Source organism: Ranitomeya imitator, chromosome 7 (genome assembly GCF_032444005.1).
Source record: "Ranitomeya imitator isolate aRanImi1 chromosome 7, aRanImi1.pri, whole genome shotgun sequence".
Taxonomy (NCBI): domain Eukaryota; kingdom Metazoa; phylum Chordata; class Amphibia; order Anura; family Dendrobatidae; genus Ranitomeya; species Ranitomeya imitator.
The window spans coordinates 209854691-209873232 of record NC_091288.1 but is presented as its reverse complement, the minus strand read 5'-3'; the positions used below and the strand labels follow the sequence as shown (position 1 = coordinate 209873232).

The 18542-nt window shown below is 40.5% G+C and overlaps 1 protein-coding gene across 1 annotated transcript in view; it reads right to left on the bottom strand.

Moving 5' to 3' along the window:
- The window catches only part of CACNA1H (calcium voltage-gated channel subunit alpha1 H), a 391999-nt gene that overhangs the window by 50190 nt on the left and 323267 nt on the right, over positions 1–18542 (bottom strand). The window contains exons 12-24 of the mRNA XM_069734647.1: positions 17790–17975; positions 17445–17562; positions 13553–13708; positions 10316–10406; positions 9607–9815; positions 8993–9427; positions 8306–8406; positions 7088–7211; positions 6657–6725; positions 6397–6578; positions 3734–3860; positions 2210–2335; positions 1191–1280 (exon numbers count right to left, since the gene is read on the bottom strand). Coding sequence (XP_069590748.1) covers positions 1191–1280; positions 2210–2335; positions 3734–3860; positions 6397–6578; positions 6657–6725; positions 7088–7211; positions 8306–8406; positions 8993–9427; positions 9607–9815; positions 10316–10406; positions 13553–13708; positions 17445–17562; positions 17790–17975 — 2014 coding nt within the window. The remainder of the gene's footprint in view (positions 1–1190; positions 1281–2209; positions 2336–3733; positions 3861–6396; positions 6579–6656; positions 6726–7087; positions 7212–8305; positions 8407–8992; positions 9428–9606; positions 9816–10315; positions 10407–13552; positions 13709–17444; positions 17563–17789; positions 17976–18542) is intronic.

Sequence of the window (18542 nt, the reverse complement as noted above, 5' to 3'; positions counted from 1 at the left end):
TGTACTGTGACATCACTGTGTATTATCCCTGTACTGTGACATCTCTGTGTGTATTATCCCTGTACTGTGACATCACTGTGTGTATTATCCCTGTACTGTGACATCACTGTGTGTATTATCCCTGTACTGTGACATCGCTGTGTGTATTATCCCTGTACTGTGACATCTCTGTGTGTATTATCCCTGTACTGTGACATCACTGTGTGTATTATCCCTGTACTGTGACATCACTGTGTGTATTATCCCTGTACTGTGACATCACTGTGTGTATTATCCCTGTACTGTGACATCACTGTGTATTATCCCCGTACTGTGACATCACTGTGTGTATTATCCCTGTACTCTGCAATCACTCTGTATTTTGTCCCTGTACTCTCTGACATCTCTGTGTGTATTATCCCTGTACTGTGACATCACTGAGTTTATTATCCCTGTACTGTGACATCACTGTGTGTATTATCCCTGTACTGTGACATCACTGTGTGTATTATCCCTGTACTGTGACATCACTGTGAGCATTATCCCTGTACTATGACATCACTGTGTGTATTATCCCTGTACTCTGCAATCACTCTGTATTTTATCCCTGTACTCTCTGACATCACTGTGTGCATTATTCCAGTTTTGTGACATCAGTGTGGGCATTCCATGAGCACAGCTTTATATGTAAAATGTATTATAGAAAATTAAAGGGGTGCTATTCCACATATTATGCCTTTGCCTCAATAGTAGACTTAGGGTATGTTCACACGTTGCATATTTTCCCTGCGCGTTTTTTGCTATTAAAAAAATGCAGCGTTTTACATTACAAGCAAAGTGAATACGACTTCAGAAATCTCATGCACAGGCTGCTTATTTTTTCTTTGCAGATTTGAAGCAGTTTCATACCTACACAGCATGTCAATTCTTTTAGCTTTTTTGGCATAGTTTTTCACCAATTCAAATGAATAGAGAAAAAAATGCATCAAAAATGCAAACAAAAACAAGTATATTGATCAGTGTTTTTCCTGCCAACAGATTTTCGTGACGCAAGAGCTGAACTTGTGCACATACTCTCTGACTTCACCAGTTATGATGTGTTGCAGTAAATAATGAGGACATTAGATGTCTACAAAAAAATTCTCCAGGTCTGAGAAGACTTCCAGTAGCCATGATACTCCAAAAAATAAAGAAAACTTCTAGTTACTTACCTGTACATTGGTGGCAACTGCGTCCAGCCCGTCGTACATAATGTTCACCCACCCATCTTTGGATGATAGAACAAAAAGTGACATGAGGGCCTGAAGAGAAACAAGAACACAAGACGAGATGTTAGTAATTAGTGGTACGGAGTCATTAGTTTACTACTTAAGGTCATTAGGATATGCTGCCGGCATGACAGCTGGAGTATGACGGCAGACACCTGCCATCTCTATGGTTTGTTCTTCATAGACATATCTAAATAAACCAAACAGTTCTGAGATTTATACGCATTGAATTGGACGAGCTGCCCATTAGGGCATGAAGAGGAAGACATGATAGGGTTACATAAGGCACAAAGAAAGTAGACTTCTGGACCTTGAAACTACCATAGACACCCCTCGGCCCCTTGTGATAGAACTGTGGGGTACTAATGAGTAACAGAACGAGCTCCTCTCTCTGTCTAATTGTAAGATTAATAGTATTCTTGTGACTGGACTAGGATCTATTACTGTTAAGCTGCATGAATCAGTAATGCACTGAGATATTTCCCAATAATAATCCAAGCCTGGAACGAAGTCACCATATTGTGGTATCTACCTGAGTGAAAAGGCCACAGACTGACCCAGACAAGGCGCCCAAGCCCACTGTCTCCCTGGTATATATGTTGGTATAATGTTAATGGTATGTTAAAAACTCCACTAGCAGCATTGAGGTAAGTAACATTGGCCCAGCAGTACATATTACTCCAACTATACAATCAGTGACCCACTGGTGGGTCCTCAGGCCCTCAGGTGGGCCACTGGGGTCAAGTTTGATAAAGAAGCAGCCCATCTCCATGGGCAATCAAGTAGCGCTGCGTTCTGAACGATTCAGAAGGTTCCTGTATCTCTCATTGACTTTACAACTCTTCTCGGAGTCTGGAAGGTCCCGTATGCCCAAGAACCTCGCTAATATTTTGCAAGAGTTGGCAAACATGATTTTGAGGTACTTTTGTTTAGTTGAGAAAGATGATAATTTGCTCACTTACCTGACCGAGGTTATCGAAGTTGTATTTGCGCCTCACCCACTTATTGCGTGGCCCTACACATTCGGATCTGTTGGTGACGTTGCGGATGTCTGGACCCTCGCAGGAATAGAATTTTCCTTTGAAAAGCTAGAAAAGAGATAATCAGAGTTCAGACAGGTCACTAATATAAGAGGGAGGACTGTGCCTGAAGTGGAAAGGAGTATGACCATGTGGATCTAAGGATGATTTGATGGGATCTTGGTAGAGTTACATAGATCGAGGTTTGGAGTTGGAGTCAGGCCAGTTAAAAGCATATCTTTATGGTTTCGGAAAACTATGATATAATTTACGTGGAAAACCTTGTCATTGTTAAGGTGGGTCAAAGTATGGATTTTATGGACTTTGGTAAGATTTAGGTCGATTCATGGTTTTTTTTTACTCTTTGGTATGGTTTACATGGATCTAACTATGATTTTAGTGGACCTGCTCATAGTTTGGGTGGCAATAGGTATGCTTTGGTGGACCTTGATATGATTTAGGTGGATCTACCTATGGTTTGATGGACTTTGTTATTTTTTAAGTAGATCAAAATGTGGTTTTGGTGGACTTTGTAATTGTTTAGATGGTTCTATGTATGCTTTTAGTGGATCTTGGGATTATGATCTTAGTACACCTTGTCCTGGTTTAGCAAGATCTAGGTAGGGTTATGGTGGATCTTGGAATTAAGTGGATAGCTCTAGCTATATTTTGAGTAAATCTAGGCATACATCTAGTTATGTTCTGTGTGTATTTAGGTAAAGTAAGTGTGGAGTGGTTTTGGAGGATCTTATAGGTAGGCTTGGGCGATCTTAGTATTAGTTCTTGCTGGACCTTGTCAGTGTTTAGGAGGATCTAAGTATGGATTTGTTGAATAAAGTGCTGAGTGCCTAGGGGCATCAACAAGCTATTTCCCTTGACCTAGGTATTTTGATACAGGGCTTGCCATTATTTAGAAGGATCTAAGTATTGCATTGGTGGATCTTGGAATGATTTAGGTGGATCTAGCTATGGCTTTTGCACACTTTGGTATGGTTTAGGTGGACCAAACTTTGCTTTTTTGTGTACCTTGATATGATTTATGTTTATCTGACTATGGTTTTGGTATACAAGACCTTGTCATTGTTTAGTATGGTGCTGGTAGATCTTGGTATATAATGGAGAGCTCTAGCTATAGTTCAAGTAGGCCTCGGTATAGATCTAGGTATGGTTTGTGGGGATTTCGTGGATAGGTTTGGGTGTATCTTAGTATTGTTTAGGTGGATGTAAGCATGGTTTATGTGGCATATAACTGGAGATCTCAGTATAGTATGGTATGGAGAAGGTGGATCTGTGAGTGACTATCGAAAGTTGGTGGATCCAATCGTTTTGTCCAAAACTGTCATAACCACAAAATATGCTGGTCAATATTAGTCCTCCGAGTACATCAATGAGTCCAAACACACATGACACACACCACAAAATAAAAAAAACTATTACTGCAATAACAAATCTCTTTACATTAAATACCTGAACTCCCAAAATCCCAAAAATGATGAAAAAAGCACAGCAGATAAGGACTATATTCCCGATAGGTCGAAGAGAAGAAATTAATGTTTCCACAACTAATTTCAGCCCCGGCGCTCTGCTGATGACCCTGAGGTGGAGACACAAAGAGAAGGAGGTCAGAACCAAGACTCTAAAGAGAAACCCCCAAAACAGATGTCCAGTTAAATGACACATACAAGGAGGGGACGATGTAATGATCACTTCAGTTTTGTGATATTTGGGGATTTTTTGCTGAGTGCATTAATGTATATTTTGCTTTCTCCTCTGTTGACTGTTTATGTCTAGTCTCCTCTCAACCACTCGTAGAATCCTACATGTTATTTCCATCAACCAGCAATGTGCGTATCTGTCTTGAACTCTCTGCCCCTGTGGACTCGAAGAATCTGTTTGTGAACAAACATGGTAACGAGTCCCTGAGTTTCTGTCTTTCTCTCGGGAGCTGAGAGGTCACCGAACAATTCCAGAGACTTTTTCTATTTTTTTGCAAACTTATTCTAGCTCAGTGCTCACATCGTGTAATAAAATTGCAGATGGCTGAGGGGAAGGCAAGTCCTAACCTGCCGAAATCAGCCAACGCAGAAGAACTGCTATTATTAACTCACTCTTGTCTTTCCATGGAGATGAGCTGACTCTTCCCTACAGTCGTACAGGTTCCTGACGTAAACCTCCAACATTAGGAGAGTCCAGGGGAGACCAAAAGATCCCATCTGAGAAGACCAATTCTATTAATGACCCATGACAGTTGGCGACCCTGTCGGGACTTTTTTGATTGGGGGCCTATGAGCTTACACCACTGAGTCTACTATTTTATGCCATGCCTCTTTTTTTTGTATACTGGCCCGTAAGAGGTCAAATGTGCCTTCTTTGGCCTCCGTTAGGTGGGTATGCACAGTGTGAATACCAGAAGCTTTTCCCAGCATTCATGCTAAGCTTGGGTCACAACTGTGGTCCTAAAAAGGCCTGAATGTAGTGCTTAAGTAGCAACTCCCTAGCTCTATGTCGAAAATTATGACCATCCATTAAAGGGATTTGCTTGATTGTCCAGTGTCAATCAGCTGGATGAAAGGGTGTGGTGTATTTTTGGTTGCACATTTGGTTTGGGTTGTACCAGGTGAATGGGACTTAGCGTCAACATTAGGGTCAGCTACATCCTAATAGATGGCGCTGTGCCTGGGTCAAAATAAAGAGGTCAGTATCCTGTCATAAGTCTACCCTGACACTTTTACAGTCTTGGAAACCTTCAATACTATGTAGGTCTGCTGGAAATTATGCCAATGATATGCCACCTGACCTTCGCAAGGCCCCATTAGATGTAATTTATTTTTTCCTGGAAGAAATAGCGACACATATTTCTAATAATGGTAGGTCTGACTCCGACTGGTGTATGTGAAAAGTCTGGAAAAATACTGCCATTCCCCTGCTTACAAATCACATTAATGGAATACCGTGAGTTTCTTGCTGGCAAGCACATTCTGCCCTTGACAATAAAATTATATTCATTTATGTCAAAATACAGTGTCGGGCTGAAAGATCCTATTAGAGGAGGAGAAACTGTGCCAAGAAAGTGAGAAGACTATGCAACATCTGATTAGGGCGTGGATAGGCATGAATGCAGAAAAGTGGCGACATGTCTCCTGGTAGATCATCAATGTCAATCAGTGAGACCGTCGCAGTATGGAGAGCCCCCATAATGTAGTCATCCGCCTTTGTGACATTTCTAAAGGGTCAGAATCCTTTGGGGTAGTAGAAGTAAGCACAGAATTATGTTTTTGTCATTGGATCTATCGTAAATGAAGATACAACTCTAATCTTAATATCAGTTCTTAGGAATTAGGGTAAAAAGAATCCACCGTAAAGCCACCTGCAATTTTGCCAATGAATCTGCAGAAAAATGTGCATGCCTTTTTTTTTTCTGCAGATCGGTGTCAAAATTGAGAATAGATTTCTCTTCTACCGCATTGCTGTCAATTTCCCCTGCATTTCCATGGCTAGGACTGTGTAATCCTCTAAGGATTGTCTGTGCGTATATCATGAAAAATGTGCAGTGTTTCCACACTCTCAGGATTGGGACCAGGGTAATAAAATCCTCACATGGTTGTAAGGTTCTGAGACTCTGTTTAGTGATGCAGGCAGAGGTCACATCACTGGTGCAGATCTTGAAGTGTCCCTCAGAGTAGCTTTTTAACCTTGTTCCTAAACCTATACTAAGGACACTTTCCATGTTGAGTAGATTCGTAAATGTTGAGTAGATTCAGAGTTGGCTCAAGGCTGGTGGACCAAAATTTAGTGGAAACCTCAACCCAATTGAATCCCAATGTATTAGGGATAGTCTGTAGGAGGTGTGGAGTAGCCAAAACAGTGACTTTCTTGACTACAAGAGCTAAAGCGTCTTCTTTTTCTGTTATGGGCTAGATTAGATTGCCAAACAGCCCTCAAAAGATCCAAGACGTTGGGGTCCAAAAAGTATGAAGAGTTTATACTATGTAAGAGATCAGTACATAGACAAACCAACCTGGGCAATGAGGCTGTGAAGGTTCCCAGGGCATGAGCTTCTCATCCCTTCCCTTAAATTATAGTCTTGAGTAGATAACATGATTTACATCTGCAAATTTATGAACCTCTACCTCAATGGTCGTAGTGTTCTTAGAAGCCTTAAGACCCTGAGGATCCCCAAGATCTTGGCTCCGTCCGATGCTAAGGACACAATGATATCAATAATGGACACAAACACCAGGACTCCATCAAGCACGTTCCAGCTACTCTGAAGATAAGCGTGTTCTCCTGAAAAGAAACCCAAGGCGACCACCTACGAGACAGAGAAGAGGTCGTCATAAGATGAAGAGAATCAAGAACCTTCTCTCCAATAAATAGGAGTCTATTTTACCTTAATGGTCATCTCCACCACGAAGATGGCCGTGAAGATATAATTGGAAACGCTCAGGAATATCCTTTCCTTGGTAAATAAAACAAGACAAGATGATGAAATGAGAAATGCCGCGCTCTACACCATCTAATTCTGTTAAATGGAGCAGAAGATCTGATCATCTAACACTTCATTATTTCACCCAGGACGAGAAGGAGCTTAATGAAACCAATTTATTGAGATTCTCCTCTCAATTTCCAGTGATTCCTCTCATTACCATTACTCATCATATACAGTTAATATCTCCGAGCCGAAATTCTGATTTATCAACATATTATTGCCTCAAATGGGTGTTAAAAATTGACTAGAAAGTATAAGGAACTTCTCCAACATCTGACCTATTTCATCAACTCAAGACCATCATGACACTAAGCTCTATGATGCCACCTTACCATGCTGTGTTGTTCGATATCCGGTCTCTCTAAGGCAATGGTGATGCAGTTCAAGAAGATGAAGACGAGAACCACGTGGTCAAACATCTTGTGTGCAATAACCTTTTGGCACATCATGCGGAACCTGAACGAACAGACCATACGTGACTGTAAACCATGAAGATGACGGTGGCACTGACAAATTATATTTGTGTTGAAGTGATAGATGAGGGAAAGCTTTATACATTAATGGTGGTCAATCGTGTTGTGTGTGGCAGTAAAACCACCAATTGTAGATTATGGACAGAGCAAGCACATATAGGCGAAGAGATACCTGGTGCTGGGTACACAGGGGGCATCAACTGCTCCTCCTAAAGTGGGCACAACAGTCTTCCTAATACCTGTCAATTGTCACCATCATTTCACTGTAAAGCTCTGGTGTTATTTGGTCAATTTCAGCATTGTAGGGAGATAATTAGGTGTGCCAATACTATTAAGGTACTGCAAGGTAGATTGTTTGATGCTACACAGGACATCATACTATGTAAGGAAGACCCTATTAGCAGTGATAGATTGCACAACGATGGACACAGATGATGGGTGAGTTGAGATGAGATACCAAACATTGTTCTTGAACACTTAGGTGTTGGTCATTGGGTTGGAGATACTTGATGGTTTTTCTGGTAATGCATAGTAGTAGGTGCTTCTGATCATGTTCATGGAGAAGGGTGACTGGCGATTGGAGAAGGGACTGTGTTTTATACATAAAGATGTATTTAACAGGGATGGTACATGCCTACATGGTCATGAAGGTTGATGTTGAAGGCTAATAAATTTGGCCACCATGATGAAGACATGTGATTGAGATAATGGTAAAGATCCCTATACACATTATCTTAAAGTTCACCAAACCTGCTGCCGATATCAACAGGATTGACTGACAGCCTGATGGGTATTGCTGTCTCCGAACTCTGACTCGACAAATGACAGAGAAGGATTCAGTAAGTTGGATTTACATCGGGCGACTCTTATGTTCTCCAGGAGTCTATACGAGGACGCAAGAGTCTGGCAGCGGCACTCATTGCCTTGCTTGTGTATGGGGAACTTGAAAGAAATAGTTGTTTGCTGAACGATCGTTCATCCGACAGCTATCCATTGTGTATGGAGGGGGCGTAAGACAAGGTTATGTTTAGAGGGTGGGTCGAATCTTGAGTTACAAAGTCGTTAGATGACTCTTACTGGTTTTGAGGAGCAAACATGTAAAGTGACCAGTCTTCATGCGTCTTGCACCATTTGGGTTTGTAAGGCTCTAGTGTCTTGCGGAGACGGAAACAGTAACTCTGCAACGATAGAAGACGAGAGAAAAATTAAAGTTTAGCGCAAGCAGGGTGTAGATGTAGGGGGTACAGAGATAGCAGTAGTCACCCAGGCCCTCAGGCTTGCAGCCCCCATTACAGATTTTGCATTAGGCTCGGGAGGTACAAGTTGTAAGTCTTTCATCCAAAACTCCCCACATTCAGATGGCATACCACGCTGAGCGGAAACTTTTAATTTTGAGATTGTGTATAAGACTCCATGAAAAAGAAGGCTACATGGAGCCGGAATAATTATAACATCGAGATTAATTAGCCGAATGTGATGTAATCGAGAAGTAAAACTTAATTGCGCTGTATTTCCTGTAACAGAAATGAGTATTAATTAGTTGCTGGGTTACTGCCGCGGTAAGCACACGATGGAAGGATTAATACAATGAATGTATATTATTCAATATCATCCTCTTCCCAGACGAACCGTTAACGAAGAAGTAATTAAGGACGATGTGTCTGCGTATTTCTGAAGGAGAGGATGGGCTGTGAGTGATCAGTGGACAATAGGTGACCAGAAGAGGTGCTGCCTTAACCTAGGACATGTGCTGCATGAACTCACATCTTCGAGGTCATCCTCGTAGTCCGCAGGATCTTCTTTGTGCTTGTCCACTCTCACAAACAGGTCACTCGGCACGTGCACCATCTTTCCATTGCAGTCTTGGTAGTCTGCGGGCACCATGGCCAAAGGGCTGACGCTTAGTGAGTGTCGTAAGGTGGGAACTTGTAGAAGCTCTGGGATGTCCATAGACCCCCGAGTGTCTAGAGATCCTGCTCGGCGATGGAGGGCTATCCTTCCCACCGAGCTGGTCTTGCAGTCATCAGAATCCTCATCCGTGCTGCCCTTGCCTTCCCCAGAGAGGAGAGACTCCCTTTCCCCAGTTTGGCTCTTCTTCTTGATACTTGGTGCCCGACCTAGGCTATTCCAGCTGGACCGGCGGCTCCCCCAGTTGCTATAGGTGCCCCACGGTGCACATGGAGAGCTTCGGACACTGGCCTGGGGGGAGGTAAGAAATAAAGAATAATCTACTGACTGAGAACATAACCCCATCATTTTACTGTTAAGTTGGCCAAAAATATCTACAAAAATTTCCCAAAGCAGGATGTTGCAGTACCACAATGAGGCGATATACTCTATATCATGTAAGAATCCTACACTTAGGAATGGACACCCACCAGAGACTTCTGATCGCAGACTGAAGGATCCATAGACACATTGCTTCCTCTCCTCGAATCCACGAACGTGTGTACAGAGTCCATACATGGGGAGCTCTTCGGCGTGGGCATGGGTGTGGCGGCAGTGCGCATGATGATGGGAGGGGGCATGGCACAGCGAGGATCCAGGTGTCCATTAGGGGTCACTGCCAGCGAATACATCTTCAGCTCTAAGGAGGAGAGGACACGAGGGAAGGACTGGTTATAGGGACCGTCTGGTCCTCACATGTCATACAGAGATGGCAGAAATTACACGTGGAGTCAGTGCAAGTCAGGATTTTATCGTTCACTTAAAGGGGTAGTCTAAAAATATGGAAAATGGGCAGGAAAAATTATAAACGAACATGTGGTCCTTAACAGTCCTGCAAATATGAAGTTACATACATCACTCATATGATCGCTCCAGCCAAATTGCTGGACTCTCTGGTGACATTTGCACCTATGCACTTGATTGATGAGGGCAGTGATTGGCTGCAGCGCTCACGTGAACAATACCATCACTGCTGGTTTGGACCGGATAATTTCGTTTTGCTCACAAGTCTCCAAATATAGTCATTGCTTCACCCCTGAGACACATTTTTCATGCACGATTACCCCAAACTGAACCCTTGTTTTTGGTACATTCGTCCACCCAATCCTCAAATCACAGGGACAAGATTACCGCCATCACCTGTAGCCCGCAGATCCTTCAGCTTTTCCAAGTCTTCATCAAAATTGGTGGAGATTTTGTCCTCGTCGGTGTCTGACCTTGTGGCATCCCCCTGGCGTACAGATATAGGGATGAGTGATGAGATCATATAAGAGATGGAATCGGCTGACGTCTGACAAGAACAACACAGATCTCACTTCTGCTGCGTCTACAACTTGCAAAGTTTTATCTCCGGCTGATGGATGAAACGTCTCTAATCTGTTTTACACAGTCCTGCCGGTGCCGGGATTAACTGTGTAGAGTGTCAGCGAAAAGTCCAACACTCGCTTATCAGAGGGTTACAAATCTCTGCTTATTACCCTGTGAGGGGCCCTAACAATGCGTATACATATGTATACAGTATATGTATATATACCGCAATACCGTACATCCAGTAGGCTCGTGTGGTATGATATTTGGGGGTGCACATACTTTTGACCATGTGCTATGTATGTTGTAATCATAATTACATTGCATTTCATTAGGTTTAGTTGATGTAGTTGTATATCCATATATATTATGTAGGTACAGATAGTACTACCTCCTTGTTTCTTTCTGTAAATGTATTATTATTATTTATTTATATAGCACCATTGATTCCATGGTGCTGTACATGAGAAGGGGTTACATACAAATTACAGATATCACATACAGTAAACAAACTAACAATGACAGACTGATACAGAGGGGCGAGGACCCTGCCCTTGCGGGCTTACATTCTACAGGATTATGGGGAAGGAGACAATAGGTTGAGGGTTGCAGGAGCTCCGGTGTTGGTGAGGCGGTAGCTCCGGTGTTGGTGAGGCGGTAGCTCCGGTGTTGGTGAGGCGGTAGCTTCGATAGTGCACGTGCACATGGGTGAACATGGCTATACCATGCTGCTGCTCTCTGTGAATGATGTAGGCACAAAAAATACTGCCTGCCTGTCTCGCCATGGTAATCACAGATAAAACTACATACACTTTTCTTCCTGTAAATGATAAAAACACAGGTAGTGCTGTTTTCTTCTATCCCCTGTATATGTTTTAGGTACAGATAATATGGCCTCTGCTTCTTCCTGTAAATTATATAGATCATATAGGTAATATTGCTTCCCCATATCTCCCTATAAATGAAATAGGTACAGATAGTACTGCCTGCCATATCTCCTTGTTAATGATGTAGGCACAGATAGTACTGCGTTCATGTCTCTCCCTGTAAATGATGTAGGCACAGTTAGTGCTGAGTCCAGTCTCTCCCTGTAAGTGATTTTGACATAGAAAGTACTGCATTCCAGTCTCTCCCTGTAAATGATATAGGCTCAATAGTTCTGCTTCCTGTCTCTATCTGTAAATGACATAAGCACAGATAATACTCTCTGTTGCTTCTTGTATACTCTACGATTTATGTAACGATAGTACTGCCTCTATGTTTCTTCCTGTAAATGGTGTAAATACACATAGTGCTGTCTTCTTGTCTCTTTCTCTATGTTTTAGGTAAAGAAAATATTGCCAGTTTGTATCTCCCTGTAATAGATGTAAGTATAGATAGTATTGCCTCTCTGCCTCTGCCTCAAATGATATATAAGCACCTGTAGTACTAATTCTCATCCTTCCCTGTAAATAATTTAGGCACAGGTAGTACGGTCTCCTTAGCACTATGTAAGTAATGCAGAAACAGGTAGCACTGTTTCTGTGTCCCTTCCTGTAAATGTTGAATATGATTTACTTTCTCACTCTGTAAATGATTGTAAGCACAGATAGTACTTCTTCCCTGTAAATTATATAGGCACAGGTAGTACTGTCTCCTTATCTCTACGTCTAAGTGATGCAGAGACAGGTGGCACTGTTGCTATGTCTCTTCCTGTAAATGTTGAACATGATTTACTTTCTCACTCTGTAAATGGTTATAAGCACAGATAGTACTTCTTCCCTGTAAATTATATAGGCACAGATAGTACTGTATTCCCTTCTCTATTTGAGAATGATGGAGGAAAAGATAGTATTATAGTTGTCTCTTCCTGGAAGCGTTAATTACTGTCTTTCTGTAAATAATTGTAAACACAGATAGTAGTATATCTCTTATCACTCAATGTCTATTATGCAGATACAGATAGTTCTGTTTCCCTGTATCTACCGCTAAATAATGTATGTAAAGATAGTACTGTTGTCCTGTCTCTTTGCGCAAATGATGAAAATAATTTACTGTCTCTCTCTGCAAATGATATATGCCGCCTGTATATGTATTAGGTAGATAGTATTGTCTTCCTGTATCTTCGTGTAAATGATGTCGGCACAGATAGCACTGTCTTCCTACTTTCTATGTACAACAAAGGAAGCTTTATTAACAAAAAAAAACCTCCCAAATCCATATCCTCCCTTAATTGTTCAGTTACTTATCTCCTACTCTAATTTTCCAATGAACTGAGCTCAGCGATACATCACATACTACAGTCCATTACTTTATTACATTCCTACGATGACTTTATCTTTTTCGGCATTTACGCTAATTTGATACTCGAAGTGGCCGGCTGTTGAGGGGGCTATGGACGATTTATCATATTAATGTCCATTCCTTCTGTGATATTGTTAAAACTTCACAGAATTGATGAATACTTTGATGACTAATTGAATTTTTTTTTTTTAATTAGACGAAGACTTGGGTGATGTTAACGAGGTGCTAAAGACGGTCTAACACCCTCCAATCCCTTACTGAGGCTTCAAGGTTATTTCAAGACTTAGATCATCACTTGGCAAATTTCTCCTGGTTAGCAGAAAAATGGGAATAGTCAGCATTGTAGGAGGGGGTCCGGGGAGATGGGGGCTTCATTTCCTGGAACTCTTGTAATTTTTATTATCCATTTCAGGCTCCATTTCGGGCCCATAATTCACTAAGTAGTCAGACTGTGCCAGCCACTCTTCTGTGCATGTAGATTACGGCATTACTGTGACATGGATATATCATGCCCACTTAATGCTCTTGACTTTATCTTCAGACAAAACCTTCTTCTTCATCTTGACACGGCTCCTGCTGGTGGGCGCTGTCTACACCTGCCCTCGTCTACTTATCTGGTACCATTATAATGCAACCTGAATAACAATACTTATGTCAGTAGCAGTCCCTCATTCCGTAACCATAATCGAAAGATCACCCCCCAATAGACTCAGTCCCAAAAATGTCTGCCTATGTGTACATCCTGGTACGGATAATGACCAAGAGAAAGTTGACCAGTAACGTTACCTCTGCCTGAAAACCTTCCACTAGAATGGCCACCAAAAGGTTAAACAGGACGTAATTTCCAAATGTCATCAGAGCTACAAAATAAAGAGCTGCCCAGGATGAGGTGGAAGCCATTCCGTTATACAGGACCATGTTCCAGTCTTCCTGGGTAAGAATCTAAGAGAAAGCAAAAGTAGACAAAGTAATGTAAAATAAAAAAGATCGATCTAATATGTATTCATGTATTATAGTAGTTATATTCTTGTACATAGGGGCAGTATTATAGTAGTTATATTCTTGTACATAGGGGCAGTATTATAGTAGTTATATTCTTGTACATAGGAGCAGTATTATAGTAGTTATATTCTTGTACATAGGAGCAGTATTATAGTAGTTATATTCTTGTACATAGGAGCAGTATTATAGTAGTTATATTCTTGTACATAGGGGCAGTATTATAGTAGTTATATTCTTGTATATAGGGGCAGTATTATAGTAGTTATATTCTTGTACATAGGGGCAGTATTATAGTAGTTATATTCTTGTACATAGGGGCAGTATTATAGTAGTTATATTCTTTTACTTAGGGGCAGTATTATAGTAGTTATATTCTTGTACATAGGGGCAGTATTATAGTAGTTATATTCTTGTACATAGGGGCAGTATTATAGTAGTTATATTCTTGTACATAGGGGCAGTATTATAGTAGTTATATTCTTGTACATAGGAGCAGTATTATAGTAGTTATATTCTTGTACATAGGGGCAGTATTATAGTAGTTATATTCTTGTACATAGGGGGTAGTATTATAGTAGTTATATTCTTGTACATAGGAGCAGTATTATAGTAGTTATATTCTCGTACATAGGGGCAGTATTATAGTAGTTATATTCTTGTACATAGGGGCAGTATTATAGTAGTTATATTCTTGTACATAGGAGCAGTATTATAGTAGTTATATTCTTGTACATAGGGGCAGTATTATAGTAGTTATATTCTTGTACATAGGAGCAGTATTATAGTAGTTATATTCTTGTACATAGGAGCAGTATTATAGTAGTTATATTCTTGTACATAGGGGCAGTATTATAGTAGTTATATTCTTGTACATAGGGGGTAGTATTATAGTAGTTATATTCTTGTACATAGGAGCAGTATTATAGTAGTTATATTCTTGTACATAGGGGCAGTATTATAGTAGTTATGTTCTTGTACATAGGGGCAGTATTATAGTAGTTATGTTCTTGTACATAGGGGCAGTATTATAGTAATTATATCCTTTTACATAGGGGCAGTATTATAGTAGTTATATTCTTGTACATAGGGGCAGTATTATAGTAGTTATATTCTTGTACATAGGAGCAGTATTATAGTAGTTATGTTCTTGTACATAGGGGCAGTATTATAGTAATTATATTCTTGTACATAGGAGCAGTATTATAGTAATTATGTTCTTGTATATAGGGGCAGTATTATAGTAGTTATATTCTCGTACATAGGGGCAGTATTATAGTAGTTATATTCTTGTACATAGGAGCAGTATTATAGTAGTTATATTCTCGTACATAGGGGCAGTATAATAGTAATTATATTCTCGTACATAGGGGCAGTATTATAGTAGTTATATTCTCGTACATAGGGGCAGTATTATAGTAGTTATATTCTTGTACATAGGAGCAGTATTATAGTAGTTATATTCTTGTACATAGGAGCAGTATTGTAGTTATATTCTTGTACATGGGGCAGTATTATAGTAGTTATATTCTCGTACATAGGGGCAGTATTATAGTAGTTATATTCTTGTACATAGGGAGCAGTATTATAGTAGTTATATTCTTGTACATAGGGGCAGTATTATAGTAGTTATATTCTTGTACATAGGAGCAGTATTATAGTAGTTATATTCTCGTACATAGGGGCAGTATTATAGTAGTTATATTCTTGTACATAGGGGCAGTATTATAGTAGTTATAATCTTGTACATAGGGGCAGTATTATAGTAGTTATATTCTTGTACATAGGGGCAGTATTATAGTAGTTATAATCTTGTACATAGGGGCAGTATTATAGTAGTTATATTCTTGTACATAGGATCAGTATTATAGTAGTTATATTCTTGTACATAAGAGCAGTATTATAGTAGTTATATTCTTGCATATTTAGAATTAGGAATTTAGCCTAATAGAATTGTCGTCTGTACAACCAAATCTTAGCAGAGACCGTCACCTGACACTAATATCTGGTTTTCATTCTCTGCAGTGTGATAGGATAAAGGAAGAGTCTGATTTCCTCTTTCTTTTGTTGTCGGTTACTTTCTTAGATTTTAGGTGTTGATGCCAGGATCAGACTTTCTGCCTCCAGTTGGAAAGCATCAAAGCTATTTTTTTTTTTAATGATGAAGTTAATTAGGCTTCGAGCGCCCACTGTGGAAATATGGCCGTGGTTCTAACAACAGATTGTTCTAAATCTTCTTCAAAAAGATTCAGATGAATGCAGGAATTCTTGACGGTTCTCTCTACGGAGCCTACGACTATTCCTTTACTTTGTGGCCAAGACAAAATCAATGAATAAATACTAATTCTGAGATTAAAGCTATTGGGTGTATACCCAATTATTATTAATCAGAATAACCTATCAGGTATTATTATTATTAGATATATCTTCTTGACTTTCACGATCATGAGCATTTTAACATTTTATTTAAAAGATAACATAGCCCCATAATATTGATTAAAATGGGGCCCTTTCTGGTACTCATTGACAGTATCAAACCTCTAGCTGTGGGAGTAGTTGGTTTCATTTACAGTACCTGCAAGTATAGGAGGACTCGGTGCTTATTGATAGTAACATACTTCTAACTATGGGAGGACACGGTGCTAGTTGACAGTACAACACTTCTAAGCATGAGAGGACCTGGTGCTCCTTTACAATACCCCACCTCAAAGTATGGAAGGACTTGGTGCTCATTGACAGTACCACACCTCAAAGTTTGGGTGGATGTGGTGGTCATTGACAGTACCCCACCTCAAAGTATGGGAGGACTTGGTGCTCATTGACAGTACCACACCTCAAAGTTTGGGAGGATGTGGTGGTCATTGACAGTACCACACTTCTAAGCATGGGAGGACTTGGTGCTCCTTGACTATACCACACTTCTAAGCATGGGAGGACTTGGTGCTCCTTGACAATACCACACCTCAAAGTTTGAGAGGATGTGGTGGTCGTTGACAGTACTACACTTAAGCATGGAAGGGATTGGTTCTCGTTGACAATATCACACCTCAAAGTTTGGGAGGTTGTGGTGGTCGTTGACAGTACCACACTTCTAAGCATGGGAGGACTTGGTGCTCCTTGACAATACCACACCTCAAAGTTTGAGAGGATGTGGTGGTCGTTCACAGTACTACACTTAAGCATGGAAGGGATTGGTGCTCGTTGACAGTACCACACCTCAAAGCATAGGAAGACTTGGTGCTCATCTGCCCTCTTTCACTTCCATGATCAACTGGTAATCTCTCACATCCATGTTTGTAGGACTTGTAACAGGTCCTCAGTCATCTTGGTAAGGGCTACATGATCTGGCAGATACTCCATAGGGGGAGCGGGTACTCAAAATAGGGCAACATGTAATTCGTGAACATGAATATTGCTCCTGAATAACACTATAGATCAGTGCCATTTGTAAAGAGGTTCCTAGTTCTAGAAAAGTCCTTTTCTGCCAATCCAGGTTTGAGAAAAACATTTGACTTGTGATCTCTAGGGATTAAACTACCTAAGAACCAAAGCATTTTCAATCTGGCTGTAAGGGAACATGACCGTAGCAACCAGTCTGTCTCTCTATTAGTCAGATTTTGGTGATACATGGGAACAGAGGTGAGGACACTTATGTAACGACTGATGGGAATGTTCTTACCTGGAAAACTGTCACGATGGCCCAAAGAAGGGAATCAAAGTTCTTCCGGTCGGAAATAGTGTCTCCATTGTCTGCCCTCAGATTAAACTTACAGCCGAAAAGGTGCATGCCAAGAATGCTACAAGGGGCAAAGAACATAATAAAATCAGTAAATCGTCCGACTGAAGGACGTCTATGCGGAAAGGGCAGGCTGAAGACCTCACTCGTAGACTTACGTGATCATCATCAATACTATTATATCAATAGATTAAAAGATGTTTCTTGCTATGGATGATGGGACATTATGTTATAGAAGCATGGATGGCAATGATGGGCAATTCGGATGTAGCAGAAATGAACCAGTACCTGAAGATAAAGATGAAAAGCATGAGAAGCATGCAGAACGTGGCCACATTGTCCATGGTCTTCATCAGGACCACCAGTTGGCGGCGCAGAGCTGGCATGAAGCGGACCAGCTTCAACACGCGAAGCAGCCGGAAAGTTCTGAGCACAGACAGACCCCCGTCTGACTGTCCGATGATCTCCCAAACACTGAATAATGGGAAAGCAGTATAGCGGTAAGTGTCTCCATCAATATCAACCAACAGGCTAATCACTGGCCACAATTTTACACTATGGGCAGCATGAGATGAGGCAACGGCAAAAGCTTCTTAACTACTGATTCATAAGTGTTGTAGTTCCTATAAATGATTTTAACTTAAAATTACATTACATCTTTTTTTTTTCACTGATATAAATTAGTCTGTGGTGGCGCTGTTTCCTGAAAGCTTATGGAAAAAAATCATCATTCGTAAAGTGGTGAGAAGTGGTACTGCAAGTGACAAAACTCATTTTGGTTAAAAATAAAAAGCTGCACTAGTATATAATATATAACGAGCTGAAATTATTCCTTTATTACTTAAAAAAAAAAGAAATATTCATCTCAGATGACTTTGGATGTTTCCTTTAAAGGTCAACGGCAAAAGCTTCTTAACTAGTAATATTATCCCTTTACGTAGTATAAAGCGCCTATAACTATAGAGTGTGAAATGGCTCCTAGTCCAATCTCTAAGCATCAAATATATTCCTAAAATGGATAGAACGATTCTTAAGTGAAGC